The sequence below is a fragment of the Erythrolamprus reginae genome, unplaced genomic scaffold (assembly GCF_031021105.1).
Source record: "Erythrolamprus reginae isolate rEryReg1 unplaced genomic scaffold, rEryReg1.hap1 H_50, whole genome shotgun sequence".
NCBI lineage: Eukaryota > Metazoa > Chordata > Lepidosauria > Squamata > Dipsadidae > Erythrolamprus > Erythrolamprus reginae.
In genome coordinates this window covers 170,609-188,591 of record NW_027248507.1, presented here as the reverse complement: position 1 = coordinate 188,591, position 17,983 = coordinate 170,609, and the positions used below count along the sequence as shown (strand labels likewise).

Here is a 17,983-nt window from a genome sequence, read left to right as displayed (position 1 = left end):
AATTTTTTCATTATTCAGAAAACATGCCTCTCCAGTTCTCTACGTCAGTCTATGAAAAGTTACTTTACCTTCCCAGAACTTGGACTGTAGTGTAATTCCAACTCTGAACCATCAGTTCTGGACCATTTTAGATGTCTTGGTTTAATTCCTATGTCTCTCTCTCTCCCTGTCTTTTTAGTAGTCCGGATCCCCCAAGGTGCTTTCTGAAGAAAGCAGATGTTTTGATTCTATTTCAATCACTTTTCATTGGTAACAGGAAAGTCATCTCTCTGATTCTGGTGAAGATGTTTGCAAGGTGAGCTCCTCCCACAGCCCCTAAAGAACAGGATGTTATTACACCTGTAGAAAGAAATAAAAGAACCTATGCAAAATAATGGGTGGGGTGGGATCTGTTCTGCATAAATGGATTCCTAGGCAACAGAAATATTACTCAGTGGCTTTCTCTCTTCTTTTGGTATTGTTTTGAAATTGAAAAATCAATGCCTGCTTTGTAGGGGAACAGGGTGGGCTGGTATTTATGGTTCATGGAAAAAGGAGAAAACGTACATCTTTAGTTTTTTTCCTAAAATTAGCTGTCAATAAATCAATTCCAGTACTTACTCACTGAGTGAAGGCCAGCCACCCAGAGGTGGGCTGCTAAGGTGGAACAGTGAGGTGTGTTCACCCCATGGCTCTGAGTGCTAGTGGAGTCCAGCGCAATTCTGCTACTGCACCTGGGCAGGTAGCGAAATCGCGCACCCAGGTGCAGTAGCAGAATTGTGCTGGACTCCGCTAGCACTCAGAGCCACGGGGACGTATACACCTCACTGTTCCACCTTAGCAGCCCACCTCTGCAGCCACCTCAAACAAAGTCAAACAGCATGCATGTAGCTCTGATGTGCCTGGCAACCCCTTTACTGCCTTAGAAGAACTCCCCCAGGCCAGCATTACCCTTAGCTGGAACTAGAATTTGCATTGGGCTTGTCCCTTGGGGAATCACAGAGCTATGTGCTATTCAGCCTTCCCTATGGCCACTGGGATACGTTGCTGGTTTCTCTTTCGGCTTTTCTACACTGCTGAAATGAAGAGTCCTTGCATTGGTAGAAAACTGTATCAACTTTTAAAAAAAGAAAAAGAAAAGAAAACTCTTATCAACATAATGTTGGGTACTTCTGCTTTCTCTATAATCATGATGGCAAACCTATAGCATGCGTGCCAGAAGTGGCATGCAGAGTCATCTTTCTAGGCACACAAGCCGTTGCCCATTGCTCTTCTGAGTTCCAGCATGCTGGCCTGCGGGTTTTCAGTTGTGCAGAAGACCAGGTAGCTGGTCTTCATGCATGCACCAGGCGGCTGTTCTTCTGGTTTCCAGTGCACATATGCGCACCGGCCACCTGATCTTCCAGTTTCTGGCATGCATATGAGCACTAAGACCAACTGCCCAGGGTGCATGCACATACCGGAAACCAGAAGAGCAGCTGCACAGCGCGCACAAGTGCAATGGGTGGCTAATCTTCTGGTTTTTGGCACATGCACGAGCCCCAGATAGCTGGTCTTCACACGTGTATGTGCACCAGAAACTGGAAGACCAGATGGCCAGTGCACATGCACATCCTGGAAACCAGAAGAATAGATGCCCAATGTGTTCTTGAAGACCAGCTAGCCACATTTTCCTGTTGCAAGCATGAACACCGGTGGCTGCTCTTCCAGTTTCTGGCATGCACATGCACGTCCTGTTTTGGTACTTGGTGCCAAAAAAGTTTGCCAATGCTGCTCTATAATCACTCACTGCTCCTAAATGACAGCATCCGTAGCATAGAATCAAGGGCTAGAAAGGACATGGAAGGTCTTCTACTCCTGTGTAGATTAGTCAGTTCCTTCCTTTCCCTTCCCTTTCCTCCAAATAGTCACCAATTCTTTTAATGTGGAAGCTGGACGGAGTTTTGGGTAGAGATGATTTCTCGCACATGATGGCATCACTTATAAATAGAACTTCAACAGTTCTATTTATATGTTCTATAGCTCAATACATTAATACATTAGCTCCATGATTTTCTTTTGAAATTCCAATTCTTCTCCAGGTCAAGGTGCATTTCTTACCTGATTGGAACCATGCTAGGAAACTGGACATTCTGTTATTATGGAGAAACAAAGACAAAACTAGGTCCCCTTCTATTTAAAAGTTCATTTGATAGAAAGGAAATCTTCCGGCTCCTGTTTGTTTGCCCAGGGTTCAGTTTCCTAATACTGTATCTAATCTCAGTTTAGAGTGAAAAAGTGAGTTAGTTTTCCACATTTCAGCCTCTTGGAATGCTACTACTGAAGCATTAATAATACATTCAGAGGAACAATGATTTATTAAGTCTAGCAATAACACTGCCACTATCAGAAACCACCCAGTACATTTCCATTTTTAAAAAAAATATTCTGCAATGTCTATAAGAATGTATAAATACCCTTTTCAGGAAAATCAGTATGCAAATACAATTGATCTCCATGGGGCTTATTCATCCTCAGTTTACTTTGGGAAATAGCCAATTTGATTAAAGCTCTTAGTAAATATGGAAGTTCAGGTTCATAATTTTTGTATTCATAATATGAATGTAATTAAATTAGAAGAATCCCAAGATGTATAATAAGCTATTGAGCTGAATAGAATGGGATAGCTGTTGTTAAAAATTCTTTCATTCATTGCTGACCTACTAAGAAGATATGATGAACCTGGTCCCGAGGGAAAGTGTATGTTTGATTCAAGCCCTTTAAAGCAAGTTTTAAAAATATTTATATCTTGTTTAACTTCTTTCCATTCTGAATATTTGTATACTAAAAGATGGGAGAATATGTACTCTCGTTGGCAACAAGATGAATAATGCAAAATTTGTTCTGGCAACTATAAAAAAATAAATACAGGCACGTCCCTATTTAGCTAAATTTTCACATTATGCAAAGCAATTATTGGTTGAATTGTGGTTTATTGACTAAAGTTAAATGTCATAGTAAACCATAACTTGGAGAGTTGCCAAAAGCTAATGGATGTAGAAGTTTTTATCTCCTGCCCTTGCTAATTAATGTCAAGAATAATAGAGCTACGTATTTAGATTTGAAAAATCCTGACGACTAGTAGATGGCTGCAAAATTATATGGAAAACCTTCACTTGCAAGGCAAGTGACAATTATTCAAAGTACAATGCCTTAACCTGTGAATGAATGAGAATCATCTTTCATCTCCGTTTCAAGGGCCATTAAGCCAGTGCTGCCTAAAGACATTTCCAAGGTCATGTGGCCAATTACTTTCCTAGCGAAATGGTATTTACTTATCTACTTGCAATTGCAAGCTTTAGAACTGCAAGGTTGGCAGGAGCTAGTGCAAGGACAAGAGGTCACCCTGTCACAGGACATTTGGGTCATGAACCTGGGCTGTTGGTTTTCAGCCGACAAGCCCAATATCTTAACTGCTCAGCCATCGCGCTACCTTTCGCAACCATGGTGGAGACTTTTAAAGAATACTAACTTTGTAAATCTCATTTTCAAATCATTTTGGGAAAACTGCTCATTAATTATTTCTAAGCTGTTAGAGAACTCCAGAATTAAAATTTTGAATGGCCTGATTGAGTTTACTTAATCCTGAATGAAAGAAATTTTTAATCATGTTTAAGAATTTAAATAATCTGAAATCAAACAGCAAAAAGCTAAACAAGGCTTGGATCCCAGAAAGTTATAAACAGACTAAGGATACAGATAAAATTGGAAGACTTGAAACTTTTACAATAATATTTTGGAATTAATTATAAGTGATTTATAAATAAGTATAAAATACTTTGTTACTTTTGACTATCCTTTATGGATGTTCTGCTGACAACAGGACTGAGAAAGTGATGTTTATAGATAAAATATGGGATGTAAAATGAAGGGATAATTGTTTATACCTTTAGAGATAGTGAAGAGTTACTAAATTTGTTATACTTGCAATTAACATTGGAGCTCTTTTTGTTTTAGATAGATAGATAGATAGAGATAGATAGATGGATGGATAGATTATTAATTTTCTTTCTTTTTCCTTGTACTTTTAAAACTCTTTTTCTCTATTCTGTTGTTTTCTGTTTTGTTTGTATTGAATCTCATTATTATTATAAATATTCTTAATATTTATAAACTTGGGGATGTTGAGAATAAGAATTTTTTGACTTCATGTGCAATGAGACAATTGTTTATACCATTGTTAGAGTTGCCATGCACACAAATATATAAGAAGATTTATCTCTTTGCAGACATGCATTCTGTCCATGTAACCTTTTCTCTGTAGTTTCTGATATCAGTGCCTCACCTAACTTATGACTTGCTGATATTAGGAGGCTAAATCCACCATGTCTTTTCTGTTCCAGTGAATGCTAGTGGAATATATAAATAAAAAAGTTGAATTTGTAAACTGTACAGTGATACCTTGGTAATCATTGTTAATTGCTTCCGAGAGGTGCATTGAATACCAAACAAATTTTTCCCATAAGGAATAATGTAGTGACAAGTTCTAGCTTGTGGGTTGAGTTCCAAACAAACAATGAGTACTGGGACAAACCTTTTGTGTAAATATGTGTTGTGTAACAAATTCAATGAGTTTCAAAGCAGTTGAAGGTATCATTATTGTTGTATCCCGAAATGGCTACCTTGTATTCCTGTAAATAGTTTGTTCCGTCTTCAAGCGCTGTCTGAGCCAAGGCAGGAAGTCGCTCCTGATTGGCTCAGACGCGGCTGGCTCTTGCTTTGGCGGGAGCCGCAAATGTATAAAAGAAGCGGCTTTTCCAAGCAGAGCCAGTCGGTACTCGCTGAATTGTCACTTTGCCTTGCTGAGCAGTCACTTGTTCTCTGAGCTGAATAAAAGTACCGATTTGTTTGAACCCTGTCTCTGGGTCTACTTCACTGGCGACGAACGGACGGAAGAAAATCGCGTGCAACATGAACAAAGTCCAGATCGGCCAGGCTCCGGAACTCTTCGATCCCGAAAAAACGTCCTGGGACGAATACATGACCACCTTCGAGATCTTCCTCGAGGCAGCAGGGATACAGGACGCCGAAGCCGATCGCAGACGGGCAATCTTTTTGAATTACTGCGGCCCAGAAATCCGTGGCCTCGCCCAAACTCTCACCGACCCACAGCCGGCAAGAACCGTAGCTTGGGACGTCCTACAGGAGAAGCTAGCGAGCCATTTTAAACCGACCAAACCAGCAATGGTTTATCGGCATCAGTTTTCCATGATGGCTCAGAAGGAAAATGAATCAATCAACCAGTTCACAACGCGACTTCGGACGGTACTTGCTCAATGCAAGTTTAAAGACCCGGAAGCTCGCCTCACCGATGACCTGGTTTTCGGCATGAAAAGCGCCACGGTGAGAAACAAACTCCTCACCGAAGAAGAGCCGACTCTACAAACCGTGATTAAACTGGAAGCAGCCGACGCAGCAGTTAGAGAATTAAAAGAACACGGAAGGCGAGAACTCATTGCAAAAATCGACTCTGCGCCTCCCCGCACCATGGAATCAGACGACCTCATCCAACCAGCTCACAACGGGGACAACTGCTTCCTGGTACAAGACCAGCCGAGACACCACAGAGCAACTCACCTAGCCCCCTGCGCGGGCTGCCGGGGAAACCACCAGCGCCATCGATGCCCTTTCCGAGACGCCACATGCCGCCGATGCAACCGTCGAGGCCACATCGCCATCGCATGCAGAGCAACAGCACCAGAGGAGACATTCGCCACACCACAATACCAACGACCACAAAACCAGAACCCCCAACCGCGAGAAAATAGACCATTCCGCCATTCGGGTCAAAGGAACTACTCAACCGCTAACCGCGACTACTATAGAGGTAACGCTAAATTTTTCGTGAATAACACGACAACAAAGAAGGGGGCTAAAATTGTTATATCACTGTTACTAAATAACCAACCATGCTCAATGGAGCTTGATACGGGGTCTAGGTATACCATTATGCCTTGGGAGAAATTTAAACTGTATATGCCCAACATGTCTAAATCTGATTTGAAACAAACCTCTTTGGTAATCAGAGACTTTCAAGGGGGGGTGATTTCGGTCCTGGGGACAGCAAATGTACCTATTGTATTCAAGAATGTCAAATGTACTCTACCCATGCTTATTGTAACGGGGGCTAAGCACTCTCTCTTGGGATTGGCTTGGATGGAACCTTTGGGGATTGAAATTTCGGGTGTGTATAATGTAAACTGTGACAATATGCCTAACTTTGTACAAGAGTTCCCTGAAGTGTTCAGCCCCACCTTAGGCTCATATAAGGGGCCCCCTATATCGTTTTCTATTGACCCCAAGGTCCCACCAGTCAGGTTAAAACCTCGCAGGGTCCCCCTTCCACTTCTCCCCAAACTAGACCTACAGCTTGATAAACTTATAAGCCAAGGTATTTTGGTCCCTGTGGAACAAGGACCATGGGAAACCCCCATAGTCACACCTATGAAACCAGATGGGTCTCTAAGAGTCTGCACAGACTATAAATCGACTCTGAATAAGGCCCTCCGACACCACCCCTACCCCATCCCGGTGGTACAACAACTCCTTCACTCCCTGGGGGAGGGGAAAAGGTTTGCAAAAATCGACCTCGCGCAAGCTTACCAGCAGCTTCCGGTCGATGACCAAACAGCAAACGCACAAACAATTGTAACGCACAGGGGAGCTTTCAAATGCACGAGGTTACAGTTTGGGGTAAGCATAGCCCCAGGAATTTTCCGGAGCATTATGGAACGCCTATTGTCAGGGGTAAATGGGGCCATTCCATATTTTGATGACATCTTAATTGCTGGGGAAAACCAGGAACAAGTAAACAAAAGAATAAGGGAAGTACTTAAAAGGTTGCAGGACAAGGGCTTAAGGATCAAGCCTGACAAATGTGTCTGGGGAACCGACAGTATAGAATTTCTAGGATATAAAGTAGACAAAGAAGGTATCCACCCCACAACAGAGAAGTTAAGAGCCATCAGGGAAGCCCCAGAGCCACGAGATAAGAATGAGCTGCAGGCATTTTTAGGCCTTCTTAATTTTTATTCCGTTTTTTTAAAGCAGAAGGCAACAGTAGCAGAGCCTCTACATCGTTTACTCCAGAAGGAAGCCCGCTGGACCTGGGGGGAAACTGAACGTGAAGCCTTTTTCCAAATAAAGCAATTAATAACTTCAAAAAGCGTAGTAGTCCAATATAGTGCGTCACTACCCATTAGGCTCACGTGCGACGCCTCACCATACGGCATAGGAGGAGTCCTAGCTCACGTCCTGCCCAATAAGACAGAGGCCCCAATAGCATTTTTCTCAAGAACCATGACCAGCACAGAAAGGAATTATAGCCAGTTAGACAAGGAGGCTCTAGCTTTAGTGGCAGGGGTAAAGAAATTCCACAATTACATTTTTGGTAGAAATTTCAAATTAGTCACCGACCACAAGCCTCTACTAGGTCTGCTAGCCCCCAACAAGCCCACTCCGCCTTTTATGTCTCCAAGACTGATCAGATGGGCCCTTTTCCTCTCAGGGTACCAGTATGATCTCACCCACAAGGGGGGAAAGGAAATTAATCACGCAGACGGTCTCAGCAGGTGCCCCATAACAGACTTAGTGGAGGACCCTGCTCCTTCCACAGATGTGCTTATGATAGAACTCGAAGATAACCCACTAACCACGGCCAAAGAGGTAGCAGCACACACACAACAAGATCAAATCCTTAAACAAGTGGTAAACTGTGTACTTAAGGGATGGCAAAATGATATTGTGAAACCTGAATTGTGTGACTTCAAAGCCAAAAGACTTGAGTTATCTTATGTAAAGGGTTGTCTGCTGTGGGGAGATAGAGTGATCATCCCCAAAAGCCTAAGGGAAAAAGTACTCAAAATGTTACATGTGGGCCATCCTGGGATTGTCAGGATGAAGAGCCTAGCAAGAGGGCATTTATGGTGGCCAGGTCTGGATGCTGAAATTGAGAGCTGGGTTTCGAAGTGTGAACCATGCCAAGAATCACGGCCTAATCCCCCCAAAACAACCTCGGCTGAGTGGGAACAGCCTGCTGGCCCTTGGTCCAGAATCCACATTGACTTTGCTGGCCCAGTGGGGTCCCAGTATTTCTTAATAGTGGTTGATGCGTTCTCCAAATGGGTAGAAATAATAGCAATGAATAACATAACCACAAGTGCCACCATCAAGGTATTGAGTAGACTGTTTGCCTCCCATGGTTGCCCAGATATCTTAGTGTCTGACAATGGGCCACAGCTAACAGCCAGGCAATTCGAATTGTTCCTAGATGGTCTAGGGGTTAGACATGCCCTCATCTCGCCTTACTCGCCCTGGGCTAATGGATTGGCAGAACGTTACGTTCGTGTGGCAAAGGAGGCATTGCGCAGGTCAGGCCCTGGGGATGTTCAACAAAACTTGGACCAATTCTTACTCACCCAACACATCACCCCTAACTCGCACACACATGTAAGCCCTGCAGAATTGTTAATGGGGAGGAAATTAAGGTCACCACTAGATAGGCTGAATCCAAGGTTCTGTATTAACAATAACCAAATGTGTATAAAACCTGAGAGGGAAATGTATTTGGGACAAACTGTGTATGTAAAAAGTTTTGATGGAAATGTAAATTGGATGAAAGGAATTGTTGTTAGACAAAATGCACCAAAGACTTATATTGTAAAACTAGAGGATGGCCGTTTGTGGAAACGACACATAGACCACATTCGAAAGCGAACGGAAAACCAATTGCCACAAACCGCTGACATGGACTCTCCCCCTTCAACAGACTTTGAGACTTTGCCCGAATTGAGAAACACGCAAATAGACTTATCAGGCCTAGGGGAGCCATCCAGCGACGCCGAGCCTTCCTCCTCCTCCGAAGTCTTCGTTGGGGCCGCCAGGCCAAGTCCGCAGCACAGGGGACACAGCAGTGAGCCATCCTCCACCGTCGGTGTCAAAGGCGAAATTGAACTGCGCAGGTCAGAGTGAGCTTCACGGAGGCCCCAGCAATTGGACGATTTTGTCACGTGGCTCTCGTGATGGATGTGTCCAACTATGAGGGGAGGGGTGTTGTATCCCGAAATGGCTACCTTGTATTCCTGTAAATAGTTTGTTCCGTCTTCAAGCGCTGTCTGAGCCAAGGCAGGAAGTCGCTCCTGATTGGCTCAGACGCGGCTGGCTCTTGCTTTGGCGGGAGCCGCAAATGTATAAAAGAAGCGGCTTTTCCAAGCAGAGCCAGTCGGTACTCGCTGAATTGTCACTTTGCCTTGCTGAGCAGTCACTTGTTCTCTGAGCTGAATAAAAGTACCGATTTGTTTGAACCCTGTCTCTGGGTCTACTTCAATTATATTTGTTTCTGGCATTAAAAATGTAAAGTAATAGAAGGCCTTTTTTAAACAGTACTCTTTAGTGAAGCAGAATAGCTCAGAAGAGACTTGATTAACACAATATACACAGTCTTTGCAACAGAAAATGCTCGGTGTATATTTATTTATTTGGTACCAAGCAACATGGAAAAAGGCTGGCAATTAGACCAATACCTTCATAATTCCTGCATTGACATTGAATTAATTATGGTCAGAATCAGTTTAAGCCAGACTGATCTGTCTTCCTTGGGAGAAGAAATATTGCATTTCTTTTCCTTTCTGTTCCAAAGTTGAAAATAAAATATTTTTAAGAGCATTAAAATAAATGGCACTTTGCTACTATGAGCAGTCCGCTGGGCTAAATGGTTTATTAACTAAAACAGACTCAGAAAAACAATGATGGTATAGATAAAAAGAGAAAGTAACTACATAGATTAGTTCAGCAAAAATACAGCACTTTAATAATAATAATCAAATAACCAAAAATACAAGTTAAAGTTAACTAAAAAAATAAGCATGCTAATACAAAACCATTTTCTATTAACAGCATAAAGCAATCTTAACAGTTCAGTAGCTTCTCTCTTTCAATTATTGCAAGGCCCCAGGTTGCCCACTTCAGGTAAAGATATGTATGGTTCTCTGACCTTTCACTTTAGTTTAAATGAGAAATGATTATTTAAAGGAAAAGATAATCACAATTCATATATAGATACCCTATATAGCAATAGCACTTAGACCTATTTACCACTTCACAGTGCTTTACTTCCTTCTCTATAGTCAGCATATTGCCCCAACTATCTGGCTCCTCATTTTACCAACCTCAGAAAGATGGAAAGCTGAATCAACCTTGAGCCTGGTGAAGATCGAACTCCTGTCCGTCAGCAAAATTAGCCTGCAATACTGCATTCTAACCACTGCACCACCACAGCTTATCTCAAAAGAGTTGTTTCTTTTTTATTGCATGCATTCATTATTTACAACAATTACAATAGTTTTTCTAATAACAAAATCTGCTTGCTATATTTGTTTCTCTGTTGGATAAGACTATTAACTGAAACAAACAAACAAACAAACAAACAAACAATCTCTGTCTTGTGCCTTTACGGGCAAGTCTATCACATCACTACAAGTCTACCACACTTTCTTTCATCAAGAATCTTTTAATTCTAGTTGATGTACCAGATTATAATTCACTACGGTTGGGTTTCTGCATTGCACGTAGTCAAATGATTTCTGTTTATTATTGGGACATTGGATGAACCCAAATAATTGGGACTGCAGTATACTATAATTTTAAAATATGTGCCTCTGAGTTATATGTAAGCCAATATTGTCTGAGAAACAATACACTCTGGCCATGGTGTGTTCTGTTTAATGATCTATGGACAATGTCCTTGGAGAAGGATGGTATAAGTCCAATAAACAAATAAATGTAGAAACAAAGCAATAAACTTGATAAAATAAATTCAACTATTTCAATAATTCCAGTTGCTGTTTGGAAAAGTTCAGCTGCTTAGTCTTGCAGATGAAGGCAGTAGACCCCTGTTGCTGTAGGGAGCCATGTGACTTGGGGATTTTCTAAGTGTGAGATGCCCCTGTTTCAATTTTCTTTTAAACATCTGTTTGATTGGCTGGGGATGGTACCTGTTAATTCTGCTGCCTGTCCAATACAAAGGGACCATCTCTTTGTCTGTAGGCTTGGCTCAAATCCATTGGAGGTTTCCTATTGTACCAGGCTAGAAGAAATTTGCTTATCTGCTCCTGGCTAGTGATGCCACTCAAATGAGTATTTTCCTTTGCTTTTGCTCCCTTTTCTTCTGTGTAGACATTAAACCGCCTGAGTTTGATTTCTGTCTGCATGCTCTCAAAGAAATGGAGGATACACTTGTGTGCAAAATCCCGCGTTTGTTCACAGCAGGTCTCTTCAAATATTTTTTGTTCAAGGTCAATGTAATTGCTCCAGTAGCGGGTTTTCAAAAAGGCGGCATGGTTGAAGCAGGGCTTGAGACAACGAGCAAGGAAGGCCATCACGATGAGGATTAAAAGAAGACTCCAACCAAAAGCCTGGAAGGAAATGACAAGCAGATTGAGAGCCTTTGGATTTACAACAAGAAGATGAAACCCAACCCAAGGTTGGCTCTACATCCTTCATGCAACTTCAAGTTTCACACCAGTTCCCAGGGTCAGTGAATCTATATCATAATAATATAACTTTGTTTGTAACAATCTTGAGGAGAAATCACATTTTTGTCAGAAATAAATGTTGGGGGTAAAAAAGGAAAAAGCTAAGTGCAGAGTAGAAGCGAGGTGGTATAATATAAGTATAAAATATTCTTCTGACCCTGATGAAATTGCAATGGAGTTACAACTATTAGAATATCCAGGTTTCCACTGGGAACTCTGGAAGTTGTAATTCTAGCATGTTTGGAAAATCTGATACAATGAATAGAGATAATTCTTTTGAAAACTTAATTTTAGATATATTTTTTATTTATAAACTGGAATAAGAAACTTATTCCAAGGTATTTTGTACAGTTTTTTAAAAATCCCCATTTAGCCAGAAGGTGAAGAATGACAGGATTTGTGGCTCAATGTGTTTATTGGGTATTGGATTGAAATAATATTTCTCACAGGATCCAATGCCAATAAATGCCTGTTACTTACTTGTGAACAGCATTTGAGATACCTGGACACTACCTTGCGAGAAGTGTTATTCCTCATCAACTCATCCTGTTTGCATGGGATTTTGGCAAGAAAGTGTTGTAAGGCATCATAGCTGGTGATGTTGGCAGCAAACTCTGGAAATTTCTCAGGATCAATGGAATTGCTGAAGGCACAGACAAAACATTTCCCATCAAGGAGGGTGACTAGGATCCAAACGGTGGGTGCTATCATAGCACGTTGCATAACAGAAGAACACATGTACCTGTGAATTGGACAGACAGTAACATATTTATCTATTACATCATAAATTGAAGAGAACAAAGGGGAATACTGTATTACAAAAAGAGTGATAGAATCATAGAGGGTTATCATCAAGAAAGGAATATTATGCAAGTTAACATTGAATATGTTGACTGTGCCATTAGTTTTGTCTGCATGAATCTACTTTGCTATGTATATTTCTGTGCAATGCATCTATAAAGACCAAATTATTTTTGTAGAAAGTGGAAACATGTAACAGAAATAAAGAAGAAAGTATGCAGAGACCAAACAGAAGAAAACCAAATAGAAATGATAAGTTTATTTATTTGGCATAACATATTTCAGAGAAGAAAGAAAAAAATTCAGAAGAATTATAAAATAATGGTTTACCCAACTATTATTTTACAGATTAGTATATAAATGTATTGCTGTATAAACAAATACCAAAGGAGGAGTCTAGCTATACAAAAAAAACAAGGCAAAGTAAAATTCTTAAAACCCTCTTCTTTCAGCCCTAATCTAAAACATCCCTGCCAAATATGTTTAATTTTAAAAACATAAAAAGAATTTTATTTCCTGGAATATATAATATAACATTCCAGGAATTAAAGTGCCAGGAAAAAAAAACTGCCAGAGAAAGAAGAAGATGCTGGAAATTGAATTATCTAAGTACTTTGCAGTTTTAAAATAAACACATTATTTAAGTAATCGGATTCTTGCAATTAAAATCATTGGAATCTCCCACCTGATAATGGATGGATTCTTCCTTCTATCTCCAGTTGGTCTCCTCCACTCCTCAAGCATCATAACAAATTGCCTGTTGACGATGAGCCCACAGAGAAAAAGGGCTATAGGTGGGATAAACATTATTCCCAAGCCATAGGCCGTGTTGTATTTAACAAGGCAGGGGCAATTGAAATCAAAGATGGTGTAAATCTTCACACTTGCCAATGCTAATAGCCCACAGATCCCATTTGTCACTGACTCTGAATTAGACTGGAAGTACTGGAAGACCATCTGGAATCGATCCATGTTGTCAAAGGATTTCAGCACTGGCAAGTTCTGATTTCCTGGCAGTGGTCTTCAGTAGGTTACGTTAGGAAAGCTCTGCAAGGTCTTAAGTTAGTAGGACAATGGGCAGGAAGAACACAGTGCAGTAGTCAGATTTTCACTCCTTTTTCAATCCTTTTCGGTTGTCCTGAAATTTTCAATCCTTTTTGGTTGTCCTAAAATCTCATTTTCTTTTATATAATAACACTTTATTGTGTCCTTCTTGTTCTTGTATTTAGAAGCCTTCTTAATCAGTCCTCATTAGCAAAGTTGTTTATCTGTGTATTGTTGGATCATTAAAAAAAAAGACTTCTCTCCACTGTCTCCATTTAAAGAACAGGGAGAAAATTGCAGAATTCTGTATACCAACACGCCTCACCTATAATGCAGGATTTCCTATCAGTTGCAGGGTCTGTAGCTGGTGCACTGTAAAGAGTGTTTAAATGACCAGAGTTCTTCCTTATTTCCTTTTTCCCAATGGTCCCTGTGCACAATGAGGAAGCAGGATAATCAAATGAGAGTGTTTGTTTACAAGGCTCCTCCCTGTTCTTCTCAGAGAAGATGCTGTAGGATTTCTAGTGCAGCATTCAACACTATGGCTGTTTCTCTGGCAAGAGCTCTCATCTCTACTTGCCTCCTGCTCTCACCATTTCACTTTTAAAAACTTTTTAAAACAATTTTTTCTTGTTTCGTTTTAGAAACAAACCCATAAGGCAATGCCATGGATTGGGAGATTGGGGCACATTGGACAATGTAAGGAAGTGCTTTTCAACTGTATAGAACAGAATACCCATGTTAAACCAACACTCCGCAGTCTGCATTGCTTGCCGATCAATTTCCGGGCACAATTCAAAGTGCTAGTTATGACCTATAAAGCCCTTCATGGCATCGGACCAGAATACCTCCGGGACCGCCTTCTGCCGCACGAATCCCAGTGACCGGTTAGGTCCCACAGAGTTGGCCTTCTCCGGGTCCCGTCGACTAAACAATGTCGTTTGGGGGGACCCAGGAGAAGAGCCTTCTCTGTGGTGGCCCCGACCCTCTGGAACCAGCTCCCCCCAAGATTAGAACTGCCCCCACCCTCCTTGCCTTTCGTAAAGTTCTTAAGACCCATCTCTGCTGCCAGGCATGGGGGAACTGAGACATCTCCCCCGGGCCTATACAGTTTATACATGGAATGTTTGTGTGTTTGTTTGCTTTTAATAATGGGTTTTTTAGTGTTTTTTAAATTATTAGATTTGTTCTTACATTGCTCTTGTTATTGTTGTGAGCCGCCCCGAGTCTACGGAGAGGGGCGGCATACAAATCTAATAAATAATAATAAAAATAATAATACAAGGAAAACTAAACACAAGATTTAATACAGAAATTGGAATTCTGTGCCCCTTCAATGTTGCTGGACTGTTTTTCCCAACATCTACTGTAATCAGTCTATACTAGTTGAGACTGAGGAGAATTACATATCCTAATATCCAGAGGATTATAGGCAGTGAAGGGCTACCAAAAATTTTACTACCACACTGTGGGTGTGGCTTATGCAGGACACCCTGCATTTTCTTTCAACATCTTTCAGTGCAAATTGGGTGCTCTGGGGTGGAGCTCCATTTTCACTACCCCACTGTGTTCGTCCCCCACCCCGGCAGTAGCCATCCCCTGATTGTAGGATTACTACTCCTGATGTAGCTCTAGAAAGAGTCTTATATTTCAGTTCCCTCCATTCTCTTTCTAAGATTTAGGAGCACTAGATGGAGCCCCACAGATTTTACAAGCCTTGCCCAGTAAACTTCTGAAAAAGTTGAATATTAATCTTTTTTTGCTGCCTTTTAATAGCTACAAAACATCTTCAGAAAATCATCTGTTGCTTTTTCTTTGGGAACTATTGCATGATTATCTGCCTCTCCAATTTCAAACCTGCAATTAATTGCACACACACACATAGAAAGATATATATAGAAAATGATTAATGAAGTATCTAATCTTCTGGGTTTGTGTGTGTGACTCTTTTTATTAATATGTGTTAGTCTCCCCATTTTCATCTGAAAAAATATTTTTGTTTTAAGTTCTCCTGATTTTAACCTATGGCAGCTTTATTTTATTTTTATTTTATTTTATTTTATTTATTAGATTTGTATGCCGCCCCTCTCCGAAGACTCGGGGCGGCTCACAACAGCAATAAAAACAATATAGCAGTGGAACAAATCTAATATTAAAAACATATAAAGCCATATTATTATTTTGAAAAACCAAACAGCACATTCATACCAAACATAAAACAAAGTATAAAAAAGCCTGGGGGAAAGGTGTCTCAACTCCCCCATGCCTGGCGGTATAAGTGAGTCTTGAGTAGTTTACGAAAGACAGGAAGGGTGGGGGCAGTTCTAATCTCCGGGGGGGAGTTGGTTCCAGAGGGCCGGGGCCACCACAGAGAAGGCTCTTCCCCTGGGACCCGCCAAATGACATTGTTTAGTCGATAGGACACGGAGAAGGCCAACTCTGTGGGACCTTATCAATCGCTGGGATTCTTGCGGTAGCAGGCGGTTCCAGAGGTACTCTGGTCCAATGCCATTTAGGGCTTTAAAAGTCATGACCTCAGTCTGCCCCTTTCCAAACTTCAATGGCACAATCTCCACCCAGTATTATGGACAGTTCTATCTGACTCTGCACTGAGGCTCATAAATATTCCTTTCCTTTCCAAATCACTGCGGGGCAATTTAAAGGTAGTGGTTGGTGGATTTCTTGAACTTCATTTCCCCTTCTAATGAGCATTACATCCTGGTGAGAGAAAAGATTAGCATTTGCTGACCTTAGTGTGTGGTGTAATGGACTTGGACAAGGATGGGCTGATGCTAGAACAAAAGATTTAGCCACTTTTCAACTGGCCTGTGTCATGTTGTGCTATTTCTGGACAGGGTTTCCCAATGGAAAAAAAAACATTAAATGCATGTTCAGAAATAGTCCAAAAGGCAGGTCAGTGTGTTAGAAGTGGCAAAATGGGAGGAATGTCATATAATGCATTGAAATAACTCTGCCTATCCTGTTTATTTCATCCTGGACATATCATTTAGCCTGTTGACTGTCAATTAACTATTCTGAGAATTGATTTTATTGATTTTTCAAAAGATTAGTAAATCTTCTTCAGAAATATTTTAATGACATGTCAAGGTGCACTGGGGAAGATCCTTCTACCTCACAATCTACATTTCAGATTTGCCTGTGATTTAACCACAGTCTAAAAAGGGGAACTGATAGATTTCTAGGCAATTTGACCGAATATCCCACAGAGTACAAATAATAGCATTGTTGTAAGCAAAACAGTGCCCTCGGAAGAAATAGAACTATAAAAATCCTGTCAGAAGAATCAACAGAAAATTTGTAGAAAAAGTAGAAATAAAGCAAAACGCAAAAGGTAATAGTGATATGATACACATGTTGTCAAATAAAATAAAAAAGAACACATAAAAGCACATAAGTTTTTTTGACAAAAAAGTGAAAGAAATATAACTGAAGAAAAAACCTGATACATAATTAAAACAAACAGTTACAATTCTGTATATACATTTGTCTAATGCAAATATTTCAAATACATATATTGGAGCTCCAGCTCCTGCGGTCCTTGGATTAAGCGGATTATCTAGATCCTTATCAGTCTGGTTTCAGGCCTGGTTACAGCACTGAAACTGCTTTGGTTACACTGATGGATGATCTCTGGTGGAACTGGAATAGGGGATATTCTTCTATCCTGATGCTTCTTGACCTCTCAGTGGCTTTTGATACCACTGTTCATGGTATCCTTCTGCTCCAGCTGGAGGGGTGGGAGTGTGAGGCACCGATTTATGGTGATTCTCTTCCTACCTCTCCGGCTGGTCGCAGTCGATGTTGGTGGGGGGAAAGAGATTGGTGCATAGGCCCTTCCATTGTGGGGTGCCTCAGGGGTCGGTTCTCCCTACTCTTTAATATCTACATGAAAATGTTGGGTGAGAACATTGGAAGGCACGGGGTGTGTTTCTAACAGTACACTGACAACACCCAGCTATATATTTCCATCCTGTGTCAGTTCAGTGAAGCAGTGGAAATGATGTGCCGGTGCCTGGAGGCTGTGAGGGTCTGGATGGGAGTCAACAGGTTCAAACTCAACCCCAACAAGACAGAGTGGCTGTGGGTCCTGTCTCCCAAGAACCAGTCCATCTGTTTATCCATTACTCTGGGAGGGGGATTTTGACCCTTTCAGAGGGAGTCTGCAACTTGGGAGGCCTCCTAGACCCACAGCTAGGCTAGAATGTCATCTCTTGGCTGTGGCTAGGAGGACTTTTCCACAGGTTCCACAGATGCACCAGTTATGGCCCTATTTGAATAGGGAGTCTCTTGTCACAGTCACTCATGCTCTTATCACCTCGAGGCTTGATTGCTGCAATGCGCTCTACATGGGGCTACCCTTGAAGAACGTTCGAATACTTCAACTTATCCAGAATGCAGCGCCACAAGCAGTCATGGGTATATATAGATTTTCCTATCACTCTGTGAGCTGCACTGGCTTCCAATTGGTCTCCAAACATAATTCAAGGTGTTGGTTATTACCTATAAAGCCCTACATGGCTTATGACCATATTATTTGTGGGACCATCTTCTGCCTCATAAATCCCAGC

At 41.3% G+C, this 17,983-nt stretch overlaps 1 protein-coding gene across 1 annotated transcript; it reads right to left on the bottom strand.

The window, feature by feature from the left end:
* Window positions 1-10,940: 10,940 nt before the first annotated feature.
* On the bottom strand, window positions 10,941-13,362 carry LOC139155746 (calcium homeostasis modulator protein 3-like). Its single transcript, XM_070731020.1, has 3 exons — window positions 13,036-13,362; window positions 12,030-12,291; window positions 10,941-11,429 (listed from the first exon to the last, which is right to left on the bottom strand). The coding sequence occupies exons 1-3, from the start codon at window positions 13,320-13,322 to the stop codon at window positions 11,013-11,015; spliced, it is 966 nt and encodes a 321-aa protein (XP_070587121.1). The 5' UTR covers window positions 13,323-13,362; the 3' UTR covers window positions 10,941-11,012.
* Between the last annotated feature and the right edge of the window lie 4,621 nt (window positions 13,363-17,983).